This window comes from Lonchura striata, chromosome W, assembly GCF_050655825.1.
Source record: "Lonchura striata isolate lonStrDom1 chromosome W, ASM5065582v1, whole genome shotgun sequence".
Lineage (NCBI taxonomy): Eukaryota > Metazoa > Chordata > Aves > Passeriformes > Estrildidae > Lonchura > Lonchura striata.
In genome coordinates, this window is record NC_140743.1 from 11394084 (window position 1) to 11412598 (window position 18515).

General features: G+C 51.2%; 2 protein-coding genes across 2 annotated transcripts; both read left to right on the forward strand.

Annotated features, from left to right (window-relative positions):
• The first annotated feature begins 1227 nt into the window (after positions 1-1227).
• On the forward strand, positions 1228-9930 carry LOC146763053 (uncharacterized). Its single transcript, XM_085571133.1, has 5 exons — positions 1228-1317; positions 2104-2281; positions 2518-2705; positions 8268-9170; positions 9654-9930. Exons 1-5 carry the CDS (start codon positions 1228-1230, stop codon positions 9909-9911), a joined length of 1617 nt encoding a protein of 538 aa, XP_085427259.1. The 3' UTR covers positions 9912-9930.
• A 3210-nt stretch (positions 9931-13140) lies between these two features.
• On the forward strand, positions 13141-14859 carry LOC146763054 (uncharacterized). Its single transcript, XM_085571114.1, has one exon. The coding sequence runs from the start codon at positions 13141-13143 to the stop codon at positions 14539-14541; it is 1401 nt and encodes a 466-aa protein (XP_085427240.1). The 3' UTR covers positions 14542-14859.
• The last annotated feature ends 3656 nt before the right edge of the window (positions 14860-18515 follow it).

Genomic DNA, 18515 nt, shown 5'->3' on the forward strand with positions numbered 1-18515 from the left:
GAATTAAAATAAAACAATTGAAATAAACATATCTGAGAAACAATTAAATAAAACAAATAGAATTGTAATCAGATTAACAAAGAATAATTAAAATTCAGGTGATTGAAATAGAATGAAATAATTAACATAAATTAAACTAAATAATTGAATTAGAATGATTAAAATCACAACTATCCAATTTAAATAAAATAATTAAATGGAATTATTGGAATTAAATAATTAAATTGGTCAAATTTTGTCTAATACAATAAAAGATCAACTAAATATAACTAATAAATTTTTAAACCTCGCAGCAATGCAGCGAGCCTGAAGTGATACAGTAGCTACGTGATTCCAGTAGCAATGATGGTCACAAACACAGCATTTAAGTCAAAAATATCAGAAAATAATAGATTAATTATAATTACAACAAAACAGCTTAATATAAAATTCCCTTTCGGGAAGGACCTTTCTAGGCTAATGGGGACATAGGAGGAGTCAAAAGAAAGATTTTTTAATATGTTTTCCTACTCAAATAATAACATTACACATTACTAAAAAGGCATAAATCGAAAGACATTAAAAAAGGATAAATTAATTATGATTACAACACATGAAGCACATAAAAAGTTAATATAACGTATACAAAATTTTACTAACTGAATTCCAAATCTAGGGTAAAAAACCAGCAGAATTTGTAACTTGATCCAATTTAGAACTTGATTTGTCGCAGCGCTTGTGATGTTCAGCTTCTTAAAATTCTTAAAGCAGAGTCAGCGTATAGCGATGTGGTTTGTCCAATTTGAATATTTGTCTGAGAGGTTGGCATAATATCTTTGGTATTAATTAAATGGGATGATCTTTATTTCTATAAAATATAACTCAACAAACAGATTATTCCAAAAATAATCAAAAGCAAAAAGAAGAATTTGAAGTTAAATAAAAAGGAACATTGGGTAGGGTACATTAAGGAATAGGATAGGGGAATCAGACAATCACTTAATTAGTGATTGTCATGAATAATAAGGGGAATCGATAAGGAGTGGACTAGGATGCCACCATCTTAGGGGGAAAACAAAATGACGGATCCCTAGTCCCGGGTTTTGACTCCATTTTCTCGGAAGAAGGTCCATCCTGATCCTTCCCCCCAGAGGAAGAGCCAGGAGAAGGATTGGGGAATATCCAACCCCGCCTCCCCCAATAGGGACTAGCCTCGTGCAGGGATGGTTCAGGGTCCTTGGGGAAGGGATGGGGTTGGCAGGAAACCAGGGGCGGAAAAGAAGGGTCAAGGCAGGAAAGCGGGTTCCAAGTGGCGTGGCCATCGCCATCTTGGAAAGGGTTGCCGGGTACACTGCACTTGGCCTGAACAGTGTCCAGCAGGGCACTTGGGGCAGCTCGGCCACAGCAATCCCCAAGGGAGGATAGGAAAAGGTTTAGGAAAGTCCGAGGGGATGAGAGTATGGGGAGCTTCACAGAAGCAAAAAGGGGCAATTTATAGGAGGGGGGCCCCACGCAGCTGGATGTCGGTGCAATGTGTGGGCGTAAAGGGCCTCTTTTAACAACCCTCCCATAGTTAACGTGTCGCCTTTTAGATGTTTATCTCACTTGTGTCTTTTGTACCCCCTCCGTCCAGCCCAGAATGGGGAGGGGAGGATAGAGAAGACAACATTTTTGAGAAGAAAAAGCAATCCAGTATGGGGCTCCACAAAAGTCTGGGCGAAGGGTATCACACAGCGAAGAGTGCTAGCCCCCCCCCCAGAAAAGGAAAACCCACCCGCCTGCCAGGGACATGCAGGGATACAGCCCCAGTCTGGGCGCGGGCGGGGGTTAAAACACAAAAAGAAGAACGGCAAACCCAGCCGCCCGTCGGGGCGGCCCCCACCCTGTCTAGCCCACCTTACCCTCCGGGCCCGGGTGGTGATGACTTGAATCTTCTCCTCGACTCGATGGAAAAGTCACACTAAAACTGGGGATGTTCCTTCACAGTTTGGCCCTTCCAGAGGCTTAGGTGTTCCCATTAACCAAAGTTCGTCCCCGAAGCCTTGGGTTCGGCCACTATCTGCCTCTGGTGATCTCGCTGCAGATGCCTTGACTGAGGGATTCAAATGTGGTTTTCCATAAAAGACCAAGCAAGGAATTATCATCTCCTCCTTGGAAAAGGAAAGGGAGCCCGCCTGTGTTAGCACGTGGCTGGCAGGTCCCGATAAAGCAAAAAAAAAAAGAGGAAAGCCACCTCCTCTCAGTCAGCCTTTCTTCAGGCTCAACTCCCGAGCCACTGCCAAATCGCAGTCTTTGTCCTCAGGTAAGTCTACCCGCTTAAAGCCTCTGCAGCCCGGCTGCCCCCGCAGCGCGGCTGCTCCCGGGCGGGTAGAGAGCACAGTGGCAAGGGCAAAGAGGTCACGGAGCTTTAATCTTCTTGTTGCTCGGCGCTCAGCTCCTCTTAGCATCCGGCAGAGCTTCCACAGCCGTAGATGTCCCTCTTCCCTCCTTCTTCTGTGAGGCGGGCGCCCCCACGAATTTGCCCGTTTTTTCTACAAGATGAAGGAGGGAACCATCTTCTGCTAGCAAATGTTATAGCGCGGCATGCGCTCCTCTCGCCGCGATACCCCAAGCGGAAGCTTGCTGGGCGGCGAGAGGGAAGAGAACGGGTGGCCGCTTTCCCCCAGGGTGCTCTGCTGTCCCAGTCGGTGGTGCAGGAACAGACGGAGGCGACACGGGACTTGGGGGTGAACAGGATGGTTTTATTCAGTGAGCCCCAAGACCCCCTTGGGAGGGGGGCAAAGGTTTTATACAAGAACTCAGGAAGACCGGTGTCGGAACAGCAACCAATAAGGGAATAGCAAGGGGAGGAGTTTAGGGCAGGACGAACGTATCACAAACCTATCAGGGGAAGCAGGGGAGTGGAATAACACAAAGTAAGCAATAGGATGTTGAGCCTCACTAAATAGACAGGGAATGCTCTGGAAGCAGAGGAGGGGGCTAGGATGAATGACAGGGAAGGTTCCAGGGAAAGGGGCAGGGAAAGGGAGGATTGACAACTTGGAGAGGAGGGGATTAAGGAAGAGCTAGGGAATGCGGACAATTGGGGAGAGGAGGAGATTAGGGATGGGGGGGGAACAGATATTGAACAAATATCAAATTAAATAAAAGACACACCACCGCAGTCAATTGCTGCCCGATTCTGTAGGGTTGCCTGCCTTGTTACTTCCTCATCTGATAGGAGGCCGGCAAGCGCAGTTGATGTAACATTTGCCTGCTTTGCGACCCAGAACTCCAGGCCAACCAATTCCCTGAAGGCATGGGCAATTGCCACCCAAGGTAAAAAAGCAATTGTGGCAACACCTTTTGGTTTAGACCAATGAATAATTTCAGAGTTGCAATTTTCATCCAGATTGGTGAGTTCAGTATCTCTTTTAGACCTTGCCAATTGATAAGTTTCATTTAGCTTCTTCCAATGGGAAATTTGGGTTTGGTTTGGCGTGAACAGGCTCAACTGGCCAAAAGTAAAAGGGCCTCTGATAAGGTGGGGGGGGGATGCCAGCCCAGGCCCGGGTGCCACAAATTAGGAAGGTGCCTTTGGGTAGGGAGTAAGGTTTATTAGCAGGGGTGGAAAACATGGGGATTTGGATGACCCACCGGCACCATTCCTTTGCGGTATATTCCAGAATGTACTGTTTGATTTCAATGTTTGGCCAGGCCTGAGGATCGGGGGTAACAGCAAAAGTGAACACAGGTAGATGCAGGGGAGGAACCTAGTAAATCAAGCTCTTGGGGTTCCTTATCCATAGGGGGAAACAGTTTGACCCAACTCCTCCACACGTCCAACTGACAAATGGTGAAGGAGCAGGCTCTCCTGCCAGGAGAAGTAGTGGGGTTGGGAAATGTTAAAGGAAACTCATCCAGCTTATATGGGATCCCCACAAGTCAGGGGAGGAAGGGGTCGGCAGCAGAGGAGATGGACAGACAGATGTGGACTTGTCCCAGGGATTGCGCTAGCGTCTTCCAGACGTTTTTTGTTGGCTGGGGAACGATCCAGGAGCAGCTGGGGACGGTGAGGCACAGTAAGGTGACTAGATGTGCGGGGTTCATAATGTCTTTTGGGGTCTTGAGTTGAGGCTGCAAAATAAAGATTAAAAGAGGATTAACGGTTGTAACTTAAATAGAAAGGGTTTTCCTTCTCCTCCAACAGACGTCCTTCACCTGTTGTACAGGTTTGGCTTGGACTGGCTTAGGAATGTATGGGCGCACCCATTTTGCAGGGACCCACCTTAGACCAGAGGGAGTGGCCACACAGGCGTACCCCCCGCCCCCATGTGATCAGTTTGAAAGGTCCTTGCACTTGCCAGGTTTCAGGATCTTTTATTAGGACCGGGGGCTTCTCTTTCAGCTCCAGCTGTGGGTTACTTTTGAAGTGTCAAGTAATGGGAGGGTTTAGGTCTTCAAATGCACAGTTCAAGAAGTTGTGTGTAAATAATGCCTGGGCCAGCTGGACATGAGGGGATTCCACCTTCATCATCACTCGTTGATGGGTTAGAATTTCCTTCAGACTCTGGTGGGTCCTCTCAACTATGGCTTGACCTGTTGGGAAGTGGGGGATGCCAGTCGTGTGTTCCACTCCTCATTGCTGCAGGAAGCTCCTGAGCTCCTTGGAGCCATACGCTGGGGCATTGTCCGTTTTTAAAACCTTAGGAACCCCCAACACGGAAAAGGCTTGGACAAGGTGGTTGATTACATCCTTTGCCCTCTCCCCTGCGTGGGCAGAGGCATAGACTGCGCCAGAATAGGTATCTACAGAGACATGCACGTCTTTCAGTCCGCCAAACTCAGGAACCTTGGTCACATCCATCTGCCGCACCTCACAGCTTCTGAGTCCTCGGGGGTTAGCTCTGGTGCTAAGCGCAGGCATCTGATAATTTTGGCACTAGGGGCATGTGGCCACAATGGCCTTGGCCTGGTCACGGGTAAGTTGGAATTGCTGGACCAGGCCAGGTGCATTCTAATGGAACTTGCGATGGCTGAACTTGGCCTGTTCAAATTTGTTGGGGAGTGGCACCTTGTGTACCAGAGCCGCCAGGGCATCAGCTCTTCGATTCCCCTTGGCGATAAACCCTGGCAGGTCAGTGTGTGACCTGACATGCATTATGTAAAACTGTTGCTCTCAGTGGGAGACAAGATCTACTAATCTCGAGAGCAACTCGTATAAGGCAATGTTGAACACCTCCTGCAATACTGCATTCTCTGCCCTGGACACCACACCGGCTACATATGCTGAATCTGTAACCAAATTGAAGGGTTCCTGGAACCTCTCAAAGGCCCTGACGACAGTGGCCAACTCAGCTACTTGAGGTGATCCTTCCACCTCGGCAATGTCTGCCTTCCACCGCTGAGTTTGAGGATCCCTCCAAGTCATGACTGACTTGTGGGATGCTCCGGACGCGTCAGTGAAAACTGTCAGAGCTTTTAGAGGTGACCTGCTTTGGACCCTTTTTAATGATAATGAAAATTGGACGTCCGAATTGAAAAATTTATGGGCCGGCCGATGAATTGAAATTTTGCTGGTGTAACTGTCCAATGCAAATTGCAGGGACTCGTTTTCTTGGAGTAGGTGTTCTAGCATTGCTTTTGTAATTTGGCCCGTGGTCAATGTCAGGGGGGCGTGAACGGTGTCAAAGTTGCACCCTGCCAACTCCCTGATGCGCAGTCGCGCTTTCCAAATCAGGTCAGCCATCAGTTCTTGTGGCGATGTCATCCTTTTGGACCTATGATGGCTGAGGAAGACCCACTCTTTGATTAAGAGAGGGTCCCTCTCGCCCTGGTCCTCTCCCTTGATCTTATTGTGCCATTGAAAAATCACCCCATGGAGATGTGGCAGTTTTCCTAAGATGATGAAACTAAAGGGCAGGCCCAATTGGTAGCAGTGAGCCTGCCTGGCAGACATGTATTTCTGTACCTTTTCCAGTGCCTCCTCCGCCTCTGGGGTAAGGGTCCGTGGGGAACTAGGCCCCTCTCCCCCTTCCAATAAATTGAAGAGGGGGGCTAGGTCTTCAGTAGAAATACCTAGCCACGGTCTTACCCAGTTCAAAGACCCACACAGTCGTTGGAGATCCGCTAGGGTCCGGACAGAATTTCGAATTTCCAATTTCTGAGGAACAATGGTCCTCGGTGTCATCTGCAGCCCCAAGTATTTCCAAGGTGGCATCCTTTGAATCTTCTTGGTCTGGAGCTTGAACCCTGTGGCAATCAACACATCTGTTGTTCTGTTGTCGGTTCAAGCGCATAGGCAAGCAGATCATTGGTGGGGGCACGCATCAAAATGTCATCCATGTAGTGTAGGATGATGGTGTCTCCTACAGTTACACGGACGGGGGACAGCAAGGAAGAGACGTACCACTGGCATATAACTGGGCTATTCTTCATGCCCTGGGGCAAAACCCTCCAGTGGTGTGTGGGAGGGGACTTGGGAAACTGTCCCCCCGAATTACCCTGGGAGGTGACAGGTGTGTAGTTCCCTGCCTCCCCTGTTATCAATCAGTATGTCTGTCATCCCTTGGTGCTAGAAAATTCTTTGTTCTTTATACCTCCATTGGTTCCTTCCCTGAAGCCGCTCCTTCCCCTTACCCTCATTGGTTATAACCCTGCCACTCGACCCTGACTCTGCCCCCGAAGCCTTCCTTCACTGAACGCTTCATGCCTGGACCCTCCCTCTCTTGTCCCAGTTATAATCCCGATTCCGCCCCCTGTTCGAGGCTCTCAGAGCGAGCTCCCTCCCGGAGAGGTTGTTTTCCCTTCGCTCCCTGAATTGCTGTTCCTCAATAAACGCTCCTGGAAATAAAGCCGCCTGTGTGCCGTCCCGCCTTCATAGAGGAAGATTTCATTACACTATCCGGCTTTCGAGGACTCGGCTCTCTGACAAGCAGAGTGGTCAGAGACCCAGAAGCCGCAACTGGCGCCCGAACAGACTGGCCCCTCTCAGGAGTCAGCCGCAGAGCGTCTCCTCGGCTGCATCGGCTCTGTGATCCGGCTGCCCGAGGACGAAAAGCGCCGTTCGCCGCCAGTTCCACGAGCGGCTGCTCTTCGTTGAAGAAGATCGCCTACCTCGCGGGCTGCAGACACCTCGTCCTGGTTCGACTTCGAGTTTGAGAGCAGACTCCGAACGGGACGAGACCTGCAGCGCTTCCTCTCCCCCTCAGAGGCTTTTTCGTTTTGACAGCGGTCTTTTTTGTGGTGAGTTCCTGGTGCCCTGTCTGGCACCCGACCCTGTCTCTTTTCCTTTTCGTTTCTCTCTTTGTCTCTTTGGGGATTTCCTTTTTTCTGCAGTGAGAATGGGCAATCGCCTGTCTCCTGCCCAGCGGGATTTTTACCTCCACGTTAAATCCTCCCTTGTTTTGGGTAACATTTCTTTTAAAAAGAGGGACCTTAAGGCTTTTGTTAATCTTATTTTCGATAACTTCCCTGACACCTCCAGGGATGATTTTTCTTCTCTTATTTTCTGGGGAAATATTGGGAAACTGTTATACGCATTACAAGTAAAGGGGAATTTTTCTGTGGGGCATTTTTTTCCACTTTTTCATTCTATTTACACTTTATTTAAACAAAAGGGTGAGAGTTGGGTTCCCGGTTCTCCTAACCCTCATTCCGCCCCCCCCACTCCTAACTCGGTTTCCCCTAAGGGTGGGTCGGGCAGCAGATCCTGCCATAACCAGGCACAGGGCTGCTACCGTCTCCCTGCTGCTCCCCGCCCCACTCTGTCCTCTCCTCGTCCTGGGACTGGCCATCCCAGTGCGACTCTTTCCTCTCCCCAAAGCCCTCAAACCCCTGTACCCAGTTTAAAACCATGTTATTCGATTCCTGATCTCTGTCACCACACCTCACAAAATGGCGCCGGCCACATGGCCGAGCAGCCCGCCACCGAGGGACAAAATGGCGCCTCCTCTCCACCTCCTCACTCCCTTCGGGCCCCTGCCAGTCCCCCTCAGGCTCCACCTCCGTCGAGTGCCGCCCCTGCGTCGGGTCCCGCCCCTACCACCGCGTTGATTGTTACGTCGTCGGGACCCGCCCCTCCAGCCCCCATGGCCACACCCCTGGGTGGGCCCCCGGTGGGAGGGACCGGCCTGCAGGAAGGCCACGCCCCGGTGGGAGGGACCGGCCTGCAGGAAGGCCACGCCCCGGTGGGAGGGAACCCCCTGCCGGAAGGCCACGCCCCGGTGGGTGAGCCTGGCCACGCCTCCCCTCAGGCCTCTTCTGGTTCCCACGCCACCGGAACCGGAAGTCGGCCTGGCCGGAAGCAGGCCATCTTGGCCTGCCGGGCTTCATGCCACCGAAGCCCACCGGCCAAGGGGAAGGTCCGAGTCCTTGCCCGTCCTGCCTCATCCTCCGATGAGGATGAGGACAGCGACAGCCCCCGGCCCACACCTAGGCCGGGAGGTGGGTGGGCCCGGATCAGGGCAGAGGCAATTAAGGATGGGGATTTAGAATTCGCAAAAGATCTGGGGCCGTTCGCAGCACCTGTGGTGAGGACCAGGGGGCAGCGGCCACACTGGGAGCAACTCCCATATGTGGAGATTAAAGAACTGAGGAAGGCTGCCAAAGACTATGGTCGAGACTCTCCTTTCTTTAAGAATGTATTGGACCTCACTTTCTCGGGCCATACATTGGTCCAGCATGACGTTAAATATATTGCCAAGTCCCTGCTCACTCCCACCGAGCTTTTATTGTGGGACATTCAATGGAGAAAGCTCCTCAAGCCTCTTCTGAAAAAACACAACTTAGCAGAGGCAATTGGAGAGGGAGAGGAAGCCATAGAAGCCCTGGCAGGGGAGGGGGAGTTCAGACAGCCAGAGGACCAAATACTGTTACCCACGGAGGTCCTAGATGACATCAAGGAGGCTGGCCGAGCGGCACTGTTAAAAATCCCCGATGGGAAAACCCCGCTCCAGAACTTTTCAGCTATTACCCAGGGCCCAGAGGAATCTTTCATAAAATTCGTGGACCGGCTGAGGGAGGCCATCGACCGGCAGATAGACCATCCTGCAGCGAGGGAAGAGCTCCTGAGAAAGATGGCCATGACCAACGCGACAGCCGAGACAAAGAAGATATTAAGGACTTTACCTCAGGACCCCGAACCCACCATCGCACAGATGGTGGAGGCCTGCACGAAAGCCGCCTCCACCGAGACCACTGTCGCCCTTGCAGTAAGTAAGGGGATTGGGGAGGCGATGTTGACGATGAACACCATCCGGTGCTTCGGGTGTGGCCAGATGGGCCACATACAAGCCAACTGCCCATACTGGCCCCCGGAGCAACCACACTACTCGTACACACCCTCCCCAAGACCAATACCCAGGAACCCGATGCCCTACCATCAGCAGGCGGGAAACGGGTCGCGGAGCGCGGGGAGGGGCCGCGCAAGGACAACAAGTGGCCCCTCACAGCGCCCAGGCCTCCCCACCATCCGGGAGGACCGGTGGCCCAGCGGACAGTTCCGGAGGGTTGGCGGAGCCACGACAACGGGCTCCGCCTCTTCCGTAGAATCCGCAACTTAGATTCAGACACTCACCGGGTCCTCAAAAGCTCCATCACTGTGACTCTCCAGGATGAGGACCTGGTAAGAGTTCCCGCTGGGTTCCTGGAACCCCCTTACCGTAATTGTGAGGTAACAGTGTTAATACTCGGAGATTGCAGGCTCACACCAGACCGTGTTACCGTCGTTCCTGAAGTGGTGTGTTTTCAGCCGGGGTCCGAGGTCACCGTCTCAGTCGTCTGCCATCAACCACCTTGCACCATCACCAAGGGGCTCCCCTTCGCTGCCATGTACCTCCTCGACGTGGCCGACCTCACCGATCCACCAGTACAGGACTATTTCGCTGGACATGACTCCGGGGAAGACAATTTTGTCTTCCTCACACAAAATGTTTGCAAATCCAGACCAATGATTGAAACTGTTTTATCGCTTCAGGGAAAGTCCATCAAACTGGACCTGATGGCAGACACCGGGGCAGACGTCACCATCATATCCCGGTCAAAGTGGCCCCGCGACTGGGAGTTGGTGCCCCCTTGTGGCACAATCTCCGGAGTGGGAGGAGCTGTCAACTCCATGCGCAGCAAACACCTGGTAAGTGTGGAGGGCCCTGAGGGACAGATTGCCACCATTCGGCCTTTTGTTGTTTCATCTAACATCATGTTATTAGGCAGGGACGTTTTGTCCCAATGGGGTGCCCGCCTCGATATCCCTAGCCCTGCATGGGATTTTTAGTATGGGCCACTGCGGAGTGCACCTCCCCACCGCTGAATTGGAAGACCGATGTTCCAGTGTGGGTGGATCAGTGGCCCCTTGTGGAGGAGAAATTAAAAGCGCTCCATGAATTAGTAGAGGAGCAGGTCCGCCTGGGGCATTTAATACCCTCCACCAGCCCCTGGAACACTCCTGTCTTTGTTATTAAAAAACCTGGCAAAGACAAATGGCGCCTGCTCCAAGACCTGCGCAGGGTCAATGAGGTAATCGAGGACATGGGCCCCCTGCAGCCTGGCCTTCCCTCACCCTCCATGCTTCCCCGGGATTGGCAGCTCGCAGTCATTGACATCAAGGACTGTTTTTTCAACATCCCATTGTATCCCGGAGATGCCCCCAGATTCGCGTTCTCCGTCCCTTCCATCAATAGGGCGGAGCCTTATAAGAGGTACCAATGGGCCACTTTGCCCCAGGGAATGAAAAATTCTCCAGTGCTCTGCCAAACTTTTGTGGCCCAGGTGCTTTCGCCGATCAGGAAGCTGTTCCCTGAAGCGATCATCCTGCATTATATGGATGATGTCTTGATCTGCGCTGAAACACAAGCTTATCTGCAGATCACACTTTCCAAAACTGTTAAGGCCATTAAAGCTGCAGGGTTTGAAATTGCTGAAGAAAAGATCCAGCTGTCAGCGCCATGGAAGTATTTAGGCTTTCACATTACGGGAAGGACTGTCGCGCCCCAATCTGTCACCGTCAAAGACGACCCACGGACCCTGCGGGATCTCCAGCAGATCTGCGGTACCATCACGTGGATCCGACCTCTCCTGGGACTCACCACGGAGGAGCTGGCGCCGCTCTTCAACCTGCTACGAGGAGATGGCGACCTAGCTTCCCCTCGCGAGCTAACACCTGCCGCCAAAGGAGCCCTGGAGAGAGTCACTGAGGCCATACGATCCCGTCAGGCCCACCGTGTGGATCGGCTCCTTCCCGTCACCCTTGCCATACTGGGTAAGTGCCCAAACTTCCATGGTCTGCTTTTTCAATGGGACGCTGGGCGGAAGGACCCACTCCTTATCATTGAGTGGCTGTTTCTCCCGCACCAGCCAGCGAAAACTATTTCAACTCCTGCAGAGTTGATGGCTAGAATAATAATAAAGGCCAGACAACGCCTCCGGACCCTCGCAGGGTGTGACCCGGCGTGCATTTACCTACCTCTTAATTTGGAACAATTGGAATCCCTGCTTCAGACAAACGAAAGTTTGCAAATTGCTTTAGACAGTTACCCTGGACAAATTTCCATTCATTACCCTAAACATAAAATATTCAAAGACACGTTATATTTGGCCCCAAAGTCATTCAAAAATAAAACACCTATTAAAGGTGCTCTCACGGTGTTCACCGATGGGTCGGGAAAATCCCACAAATCGGTGATCACTTGGAAGGACCCGGAGAGTCAGAAGTGGGAGTCTGACATCCAACTGGTTGAGGGTTCCCCCCAGATCGCAGAACTTGCTGCGGTCGTGAGAGCATTCAAAAAATTTCAGCAACCTTTCAATCTGGTAACAGATTCGGCTTATGTTGCCGGGGTAGCAGAACGGGCAGAACACGCCCTGCTCAAAGAAGTTCAAAACAAACAGTTATTCGATTTGCTCACAGAATTAATCTGGCTGATCTCCCACCGAGAGCAACTCTATTATATTATGCACGTCCGGGCTCACACAGACCTGCCAGGAGCTATTGCAGAGGGGAACCGGATGGCCGACCTCCTTGCAATGACATCTCATTACTCTGCACCTGCACTTTCATTAACCTTACCAGACATCTTTGCACAGGCAAGGCTCAGCCATGCGTTTTTCCATCAAAATGCACCTGCCCTTGCCCGACAATTTAAAATATCAAAAGAACAAGCCAAAGCCATACTAGCCACATGCCCAAGCTGTCAGTCCTTCGCCCTTCCACCGCTGCCAACGGGGATAAACCCCCGAGGGTTGGCAGCATTGGAGCTGTGGCAAACAGACATCACTCACTATAATCCTTTTGGCCGCCTGAAATACCTGCATGTGTCCATAGACACATTTTCTGGGGCCGTGTTCGCATCACTCCACACTGGTGAGAAAACAAAAGATATCATCAAACATCTATTCATGGCATTTGCCACATTAGGAGTCCCAAAAGCCATCAAAACGGACAATGGGCCTGGATTCACCTCGACAAGATTCGCACAATTTCTACAACAATGGGGAATTGCCCATTCCACCGGCATTCCCCATAACCCCACAGGACAGGCAATAGTGGAACGCTCCCACAAAGAGTTAAAAAGGCTGCTAGAACAACAACACGATTCGGCTCTGGCCATGACACCAGTTGAAAGATTATGCAAGGCACTTTATGTTCTTAATTTCTTAAATTGTTCTGACCGAGAGCCGAATCCCCCTGCACTCAGACACTTTTGCAATAACACCAGGGCAGTTTTGAAAGAGCGTCCGCCAGTCCTCATCAGAGACCCAGAATCAAAAATCATCTCAGGGCCGTACCCTCTGATAACGTGGGGGAGAGGGTACGCTTGTGTTTCCACAGCCCAGGGTCCCAAATGGATTCCTGGAAAATACGTCAAACCGTACCTGGAGAGCACTACCACGGACCCCCCAGCGAGGAGCAACCCAGCGACCCCATCACAATCACCACCAGATAATGCAGTGGCGTGGCGACGGAGAAAAAAGAAGAGGACCGGAAGACCACCCAACATCGTCTCCCGGGTCCTCATCACAAGGACATACCTACCTCTGCAAGACTTAACAACTTCCGCCACCCCATCCCCTCCTGTGCCGTTCCCTCTACCCTCATACCTAACCCGTCATCCCTTTACCCCTCCGTCCTGAAATTTATTTTTATTTTAACCCAAAAGGGGGAGCTGGGGGAGGGGAGGGAACCAAATGTATGTTGGTAATATTGTTTTGTTTAATTTTAGTACTAGGATGGCTGCCAGAACATCATTCACCCAAAAGAAACAACAGAAGATGTCCCACTGCGCCCAGCTGGTTGCAGCCGCGCTTTCCATCCTCCTGTGGCTGCATGTAGCAGATGGCTGGGTGGTACCACAGCCGAAAGAAAACGTCTGGATCACGCTGGCAAAATCCTTGCAGCAGGATAACCTATGTCTGGCCATGGGCAACGTGGACAATCCCCTGTCCACTTGCCTGGTAGGGGTCCCCTTGGTAGCTGATGATTGGCCGGTATCCAATTCCGACCTGCTCCGAACCACGGGTAGGAGGCCTAACCCGGTCGATACTTGGGATGAGTGGACCAAAATTTTGCCCAACAGCAAAGAGGAACCCCAAGAATTGGACTTACTGGGGTCCTCCACAGCTAGATATTGTGTCAAATTTTATTATAGGAGGCCAAGTCAAAATTGGCACGGAATTGACTTGGCCAAAGACACATACCGGAAAGATGTAACACCTATCAGTAAAAAATATAACAGCCAAACCTGGTGCAATTATACTAGCCAGGTGATTTCAGTTTCATCCACTCATCCCAAGACATTGCCCAGGGGGATGTTTCTTATCTGTGGGGACAGAGTATGGTCGGGAATTCCATCTCGGCTCCAGGGAGGCCCATGCAGCCTTGGCAAGCTTGCTACCCTCACTCCAAACAGAACTCAAATTCTGGATTGGAAAAAAGAGAGACAATTGGCACGCACCAAAAGATCATATGCTCAATTCGACGAAAATTGTGACTCCGAAATTTACGATTGGGGAAAAACAAAGAGGGTCGCTGTATCCATCTTTTTACCATGGTATGCAGCAGCTAAGGCCCTCGGTGAGCTTTCTCACCTGGAGTGTTGGATAAGCAAGCATGCCAACGCCTCGTCTGCCGCCCTCTCCGATCTTCTGGCAGACCAGCAAACCACCAGGCAAGCCACATTACAAAACAGAGCGGCTATTGATTTCCTGCTGCTCGCCCATGGCCACAGCTGCGAGGACTTCGAAGGATTGTGTTGCTTCAATTTAACATCACGGAGCACTTCCATCCAAGCCAACATCCAGCGGATCCGGACCGAAGTACAGGACATCAAAACGGAAACTTCGGCTGTGGACCCCGTCCACAAACTATTGATGCAGTGGGGCATTCCCGGGTGGGCAGCCTCCATTTTAAAAGGACTCTTTTGGATTTTCATAATTATCCTTCTGATTTCAGTTGCCTTAACCATCTTCAAAAAGACGCTTACCAAGACTTTGGCAAATATTTATTTAATTAACAAGAACGGGGGAGATGTGGGAGGGGACTTGGGAAACTGTCCCCCCGAATTACCCTGGGAGGTGACAGGTGTGTAGTTCCCTGCCTCCCCTGTTATCAATCAGTATGTCTGTCATCCCTTGGTGCTAGAAAATTCTTTGTTCTTTATACCTCCATTGGTTCCTTCCCTGAAGCCGCTCCTTCCCCTTACCCTCATTGGTTATAACCCTGCCACTCGACCCTGACTCTGCCCCCGAAGCCTTCCTTCACTGAACGCTTCATGCCTGGACCCTCCCTCTCTTGTCCCAGTTATAATCCCGATTCCGCCCCCTGTTCGAGGCTCTCAGAGCGAGCTCCCTCCCGGAGTGGTTGTTTTCCCTTCGCTCCCTGAATTGCTGTTCCTCAATAAACGCTCCTGGAAATAAAGCCGCCTGTGTGCCGTCCCACCTTCATAGAGGAAGATTTCATTACGCTATCCGGCTTTCGAGGACTCGGCTCTCTGACAAGCAGAGTGGTCAGAGACCCAGAAGCCGCAGTGGTGCCTTTTCCTTGGGGCTTCTCGGTTGATGGTTGGAACTGAGAAGGCAAACCGCGGGGCATTGTCAGGGTGTAGGATAATTTGAAAAAAGCAATCTTTAATGTCAGTTACAGCCAGATTCCAATTTTGGGGGAGCATTGTAGGGGACGGCATCCCTGGCTGGAGAGACCCCATATCTTCAATAACTTTATTTATTTCATGGAGATCAGGAAGGAGGCGCCATTTGTCTTTGTTGGGTTTTTTGATTACAAAGACAGGGGAGCTCCATGGGGACGTGGTCTCCACGATGTTCCCTTTAGCAAGCTGCTCCTTCACGAGCCCCTCAAACGCCTCTAATTTTTGTTTGCTGAGCGGCCACTGTTCTACCCAAACTTGTTTTTCAGTCAGGCAATTCAATTTCTGGGTGGGGTGCTTCTCAGTGATCACTGCCCGAAAAAGCTGGGGGGGCTTTGGAATGTCAATTTTTGCCCCCCACTGGGCCATCAGGTCTCTCCCCCACAGGGGTTCTGTGAAATCCAAAACAAATGGGCATATAAAGGCCAATTTCCCATCCAGCCCCTCAGTTTGTATAACGCTCCTTGATTGTTTTGCCAATTGAATTCCCCCTATACCTTGTACGCGACCAGCCACATTTTGCAGCTCCCAATGTGACAGCCATTCCCAAGTGGGAATGATCGTTACATCTGCCCCTGTGTCCAGGAGCCCCTGCATTGTTTTCCGTTTCCTGTGAAGATGAAGGCCACATGTTATTTTGGGCTTGTTTTCCCCAAAGGCCTGTGCCCAGTAAATAGATGGTATAAGCTTTTGGCGAAGGTCAGCCGGCTGATCCCGGTCCCAAGGTGGCTCAGGGACCAGGATAGCTTGGGCAACTATTTGACCCTTAGGGAGAAACACTGACAGGCGAACGCAATACAGGGAAGCACGAATTGCCCTAGGTCTGATGTTACTAACCCGGGCAATACCGTGATCTCCTGGGGTGTGAACTTGGTGTCCCCAACGACGATGTACTTACATCGCAGCTGACTCCAGGTACCTGAACCCTCTGGGGCGACGGAAATAAGATGATGGTCCGTGTCCCGAAGATGGAGGGGTTCTGTCAGCTGGAGCCTGAAAGAGGAAAAATTCAACAAGGTGGTTAAGATGGGTCTGCGGTGTATTTGTTCATAACGAGTGCACATCATATTAGATGGAAAAGTGTCAAGTCCTGTATTTTGCCAGTCCAAGTGGGCGTCTGCCCAACCCCCCCTCCCTGAGATGTTCCGTGGCCCACCGAATTTATGTCTGAGCGCAGGGAGGGGCTGCGCTCGTAAGTTAGTTTTTTCAGGGTCCCTGGGCCCTGCCCTGCTTTTTTTTAAATTCGTGGAATTTGTTCCTGAGTGGAAAATTTCCCACCCAATGTCCCAGGATCCCACAAAAATAGCATCGGTCCACTGGTGGTCATTGGTTACATGGCGGCGGTGCAAGACGGGGATGTGGTGGAGGCATCCTGGCATCAGTGGCGTAAGCTCGTTTAGCTGTTCCTGTTTTTGGCGCAGGTCCACTTGTGGATGGATCCTCTACCGCTTCAAAGTCTACCTTTTTCTCACAGACTTCTAACATGTCCTGGATGGTCAGCTTGGGCTCCATCGGGAGGCTCAGTATTGCTGCTTTACATTGCGAGTTGGCATTGACCGTTGCGATCTCTCTCAGCACATCTTGTCTCACCTTCTCGTCCTTAATTTGCAGCTCAACTGACCTGTGGACCCTCTCAGCGTAGTCTAGAAAAGGTTCACTGGGGGACTGCATGATTTTCAGGTACTTTAGTACCTGTCACTTTGGTTTCAAATTAAAAAATGCCTTTTCGGCACCCTCACTGTTTCTCGCAATGCCACTCGGGGGATTTACGTGGCCTGCCGTGCTCTGTCAGCTCACTCTGCTTGACCGCAGAGGTGGTCGACAGAGAGCCTCCCTCCCCCTGCATCATTAGCGGTGGCCTGGTTCTCCCCAAGATGGAACAGGGAGCCCCGGACCTCCTTCCGCCACTCTGTCTCCCACCGCAGGAACTCCGGAGGAGTCAGCAGGCAGGAGAAGAATTGGCGGAGATCCTCAGGGATGAGGTCGGTGTATAACGTGGCCATGAGCATCCCCCGGAAACACTCGCTCTCCCGAGTGAACTCCCGCTGTGCCCTACATAATTCCTTGGTAACCTGAAAAGGCAGTGGGGTCCACTGGGTGCGGACACCACCTTCAGCATGTGGGATATAGGTGACAGGTGCTGCTAGTAAAGTTGGTGTGGGATTTCCATGGCCATTATCAGGGATTGTTGTTGATATTGGTGTTACTTGGGAGCCATTTCTGTCCCCAGGCCCCTCCCCCCCCGCCCCCCCCCATCGTGGGAATCGGAAAGAGGACCATGGGAACTGAAAACTAACCCCGGATGGGAGGGGCCAGGGAGGTGGGTGGGACCATTGGAAGAGAGGAGCTCTGCCTGGAGGGAGTGGCAAGGGGAGTGGTTAAGGGCGTGGGAATTTGGGGCGTAGCTAGGGGAGGGATTGAAGGGAGAAGGAACAAAGGAGAGGGAGGAGTTAATACCTGGGGAAGGGCTGGAGGACCAGAAGGGGTTGGAGGAGGAGAGAAAGGGATTCTGGGGAGGAGAAGAACAAGTGGCTGGAAAATCCATGTGGCGCCCGCCATTTTGTTTTCCCCCGGCACCATTTTGGAGAGGGGGAAAAGTGGAGGAAAAATCCATGTGGCGCCCGCCATTTTGTTCCCCCCCAGTGCCATTTTGATGATCAGGGGAATTGGGGATATTAACTCGAACTGAGGGTTCTTGGGATGGGACTGGAAAGGTCCTTAGGAGTCTGGCCACGACTCCCCAGGTGGGGGGATCTGGGGTTCTGCAGAGAGCCAGAGAGACGGTAGCAACCCCGCGCAAAATTGCAGTTTGCTCCCCTCAGAATCCCAGGTCTCGGGCTAACAGGGGAGGGAAGAAGGCTAGGGGAGGAAAGAACTGGGGAAGATCTGTTTGAAAATGACTCTTTCTACACCCTTTGTTTAGAATTTATAATAGTCCGAATCTGTAGACTCCAAAATGTCATTTTAGAAATTGTACCACTCCCTCTCTTCCTGAGAATTGTTAATTTTTGTCCCACCGAATCCCAAAAGTTAATGTCTGTTACTTTTTCAGGGGTGGTAATTTCAGGGAAATGGAGGAAAAGCCATTTTATTAGATCTTTAACTTGCTCATCTTTAACTGAAACTCCCCCGCCCCCCAACAAGGATACCAACAACTTGGAGATAGACTCCTTTCTGCTTGGCAGAGAGCTTAGCGCCCATAGTTGTAAAAAGCTGCCGAGAAATCCAAATCTCACCTCGGAGAGAGAGAAAAAGCAGAAAGAAAAACAGAGATCCCAACCTGACACCCAAAGCTTTCCCCCCACCCACGGAACAAAGGAGGAATAACTCCCCCTGTTCCAAACCCAGAAGATAAAAGGGAGGAAAGAAGAAAAGATGTAGGAATTTTCCTACTTACCCAAATCCGTGGGACCAACGAAA

What these genes read in the sequence shown, in the direction of transcription:
- LOC146763053 (XM_085571133.1), top strand. Translation starts at nt 1,228, where the DNA reads ATGGGGTTGGCAGGAAACCAGGGGCGGAAAAGAAGGGTCAAGGCAGGA. An exon ending in CCATCGCCATCTTGGAAAGG is followed by an intron (nt 1,318 to 2,103) that starts GTTGCCGGGTAC and finishes TTTCCATAAAAG; the next exon opens with ACCAAGCAAGGAATTATCAT. An exon ending in ATCGCAGTCTTTGTCCTCAG is followed by an intron (nt 2,282 to 2,517) that starts GTAAGTCTACCC and finishes TTTTTCTACAAG; the next exon opens with ATGAAGGAGGGAACCATCTT.
- LOC146763054 (XM_085571114.1), top strand. Translation starts at nt 13,141, where the DNA reads ATGTATGTTGGTAATATTGTTTTGTTTAATTTTAGTACTAGGATGGCT.